Genomic DNA, 2049 nt, shown 5'->3' on the forward strand with positions numbered 1-2049 from the left:
TCAGCACTTACGGATTCTGCTAACTTCAAGAGGGCCACATCATGTTCACTTGTGTCGGAGTCAAAGTCAGGATTGGAAGCATATCCCACAATTTTTACGTTCTTAGTGCCATTGTTTACACCTACAAGCAATTTTTCAGGATTGAGGAAAACCAAACACGAGGCAACGGTAATAACGGTAACATCATTGTATAAAGCACCACCACAGATGATGGATCCACCTGAGTCCTTCACCGATACGACGTATGACCGGGTGCCACTGGCTGCTGCTACACCACCTTCAATTCCGACGGAAGAGCTTATCTGAGCATAGGTGCTTGTGGCTGCGATCAACAGCAATAGACAGCAAACGAACTGGTTGGCCATTTTGACGGATTGTTGTATGGGAAGTGCTTAATGCGAAAACTTAAACTAAGTAGAGTTTCGGCTGCTTATATACCGTTACCGACCCCTATAATTAGATTAGAGCTACATATGTATGTATATGTTTACTTAGCTAACATGAGCTAACACGTATGTACATATATATGTATACATATTAGACTGTGTCACTTAAAACGAACGTTTATTTCTTCCTTCGGTGCCATATGAAAATTTCGTTGGCGGTCACAAAAAAATAATTGTGGCTAAGTTTCCGCCCAATAGTTTTAATAAACAATTGGAGATAGCAAATAAAACAAAAAAAACACAATCTTCTCGCCTATTAAATTTTAGTATAACTGATGCAAGTTTGAAGTAGGTAGGACTTACCGTTGATTTTTGTGCATTTTTTTGTTATCGGTGTCAGTCACTTTCTTCCTTCCAAAGTGTGTTCAACGACTGGTTTATAGGGAACAAATTAGCAAAAACTTCAACAAAAAAACTAGCGAAAAATCAACAATAAGTCCTGGCTACTTCAAACTTTCACTTAGGCCCACTTGCAGAACATCCAGATTTAAATATATAAATAGAAAGTTAAGTAGCTCAGAGTTAAATTTTTATATTCCTAAACCAGACAATGTCTTGCACCCAAGGTCTTTTAACGTACTAAATATTATGTCAAAAAATATAAACAAACAATTCAAAATTCATACAATTTTTTTTTTAATTTGACATTATAGGATGGTTCTTCTGAAAGCAATGTCAAATTCAATCACACTTTGTTAAATACATTTTGCTTGCACCACTGGAAACTAAGATGGCACCACTCTCTCTATGAACATACTTATGTATATATTTACATAGTTACATATTCAAAAATATTTTTTAAATTAAACATTTTTGACATTTTTTTATTCATTGGCAACCCTCGAAAATTGTTGGGTTAATTATTTAACGATTTAACTCTAATTTTACTCCTAACAATTTAATTATTACGAGTGCTAACTTAAAAACCAAGATGGATGACTGAAATTTTGGTACAAATATTTTTTGTGACCAACAACGAAAGTTGCTGAAGAAAAAACCCATTTTATTTGATACAGGCTAATGTGCATATATAGTATACATACATACACATGCTCAGTAAATATGTATGTACAGGTGTACGTCTATTTACGATGTTTCTTGAAGGACTACGGCGGTGCTGACGCATTATGATATCTATTTTGCTTATTTTGCTTATTAGAAAACCGAAATTAAATGTATGTAAGTTAAAATATACATTACCGCCGAATCTCTAAAGGTTTTATGGTGTCGGACACACAACATTGAAAGTTTCTGGATCCACAACATTGAAAGTTTCTGGAGCCACAACATTGAAAGTTGATAAAAGCGTTGTAATAAAATATAAAACGATAAGAAAGATTTTCAGTTTACCATAAATCATAGGAGACATAAACTATTTTATTACAACGCTTTTATCAACTTGCAATGTTGTGTGTCCAGAAACTTTTAATGTTGTGGATCCAGAAACTTTCAATGTTGTGTGTCCGACACCATAAAACCTTTGCTTTGAAAAGTTCCTATAAAAAAGCATAGTGCATAGGGCGACATCTGTAGTGAATATGGCGAGGTAGATGGCATCTAGATGTCGCCCTATGTACTACGTTTGCTACAGCGGAAATAGACG

At 34.8% G+C, this 2049-nt stretch overlaps 1 protein-coding gene across 1 annotated transcript; it reads right to left on the reverse strand.

Annotated features, from left to right (window-relative positions):
• Nucleotides 1–444, reverse strand: LOC118750917 (trypsin theta-like; the record flags this gene model as incomplete). The annotated part of the gene is given in 1 exon segment (XM_036485664.1): nucleotides 1–444. A coding segment is annotated over 1 exon segment (365 nt), but the record flags the coding sequence as incomplete, so codon positions are not given.
• Nucleotides 445–2049: the final 1605 nt, after the last annotated feature.

Source organism: Rhagoletis pomonella, unplaced genomic scaffold, assembly GCF_013731165.1.
Source record: "Rhagoletis pomonella isolate Grant_MI unplaced genomic scaffold, Rhpom_1.0 Rhpom_scaffold_00001, whole genome shotgun sequence".
NCBI lineage: Eukaryota > Metazoa > Arthropoda > Insecta > Diptera > Tephritidae > Rhagoletis > Rhagoletis pomonella.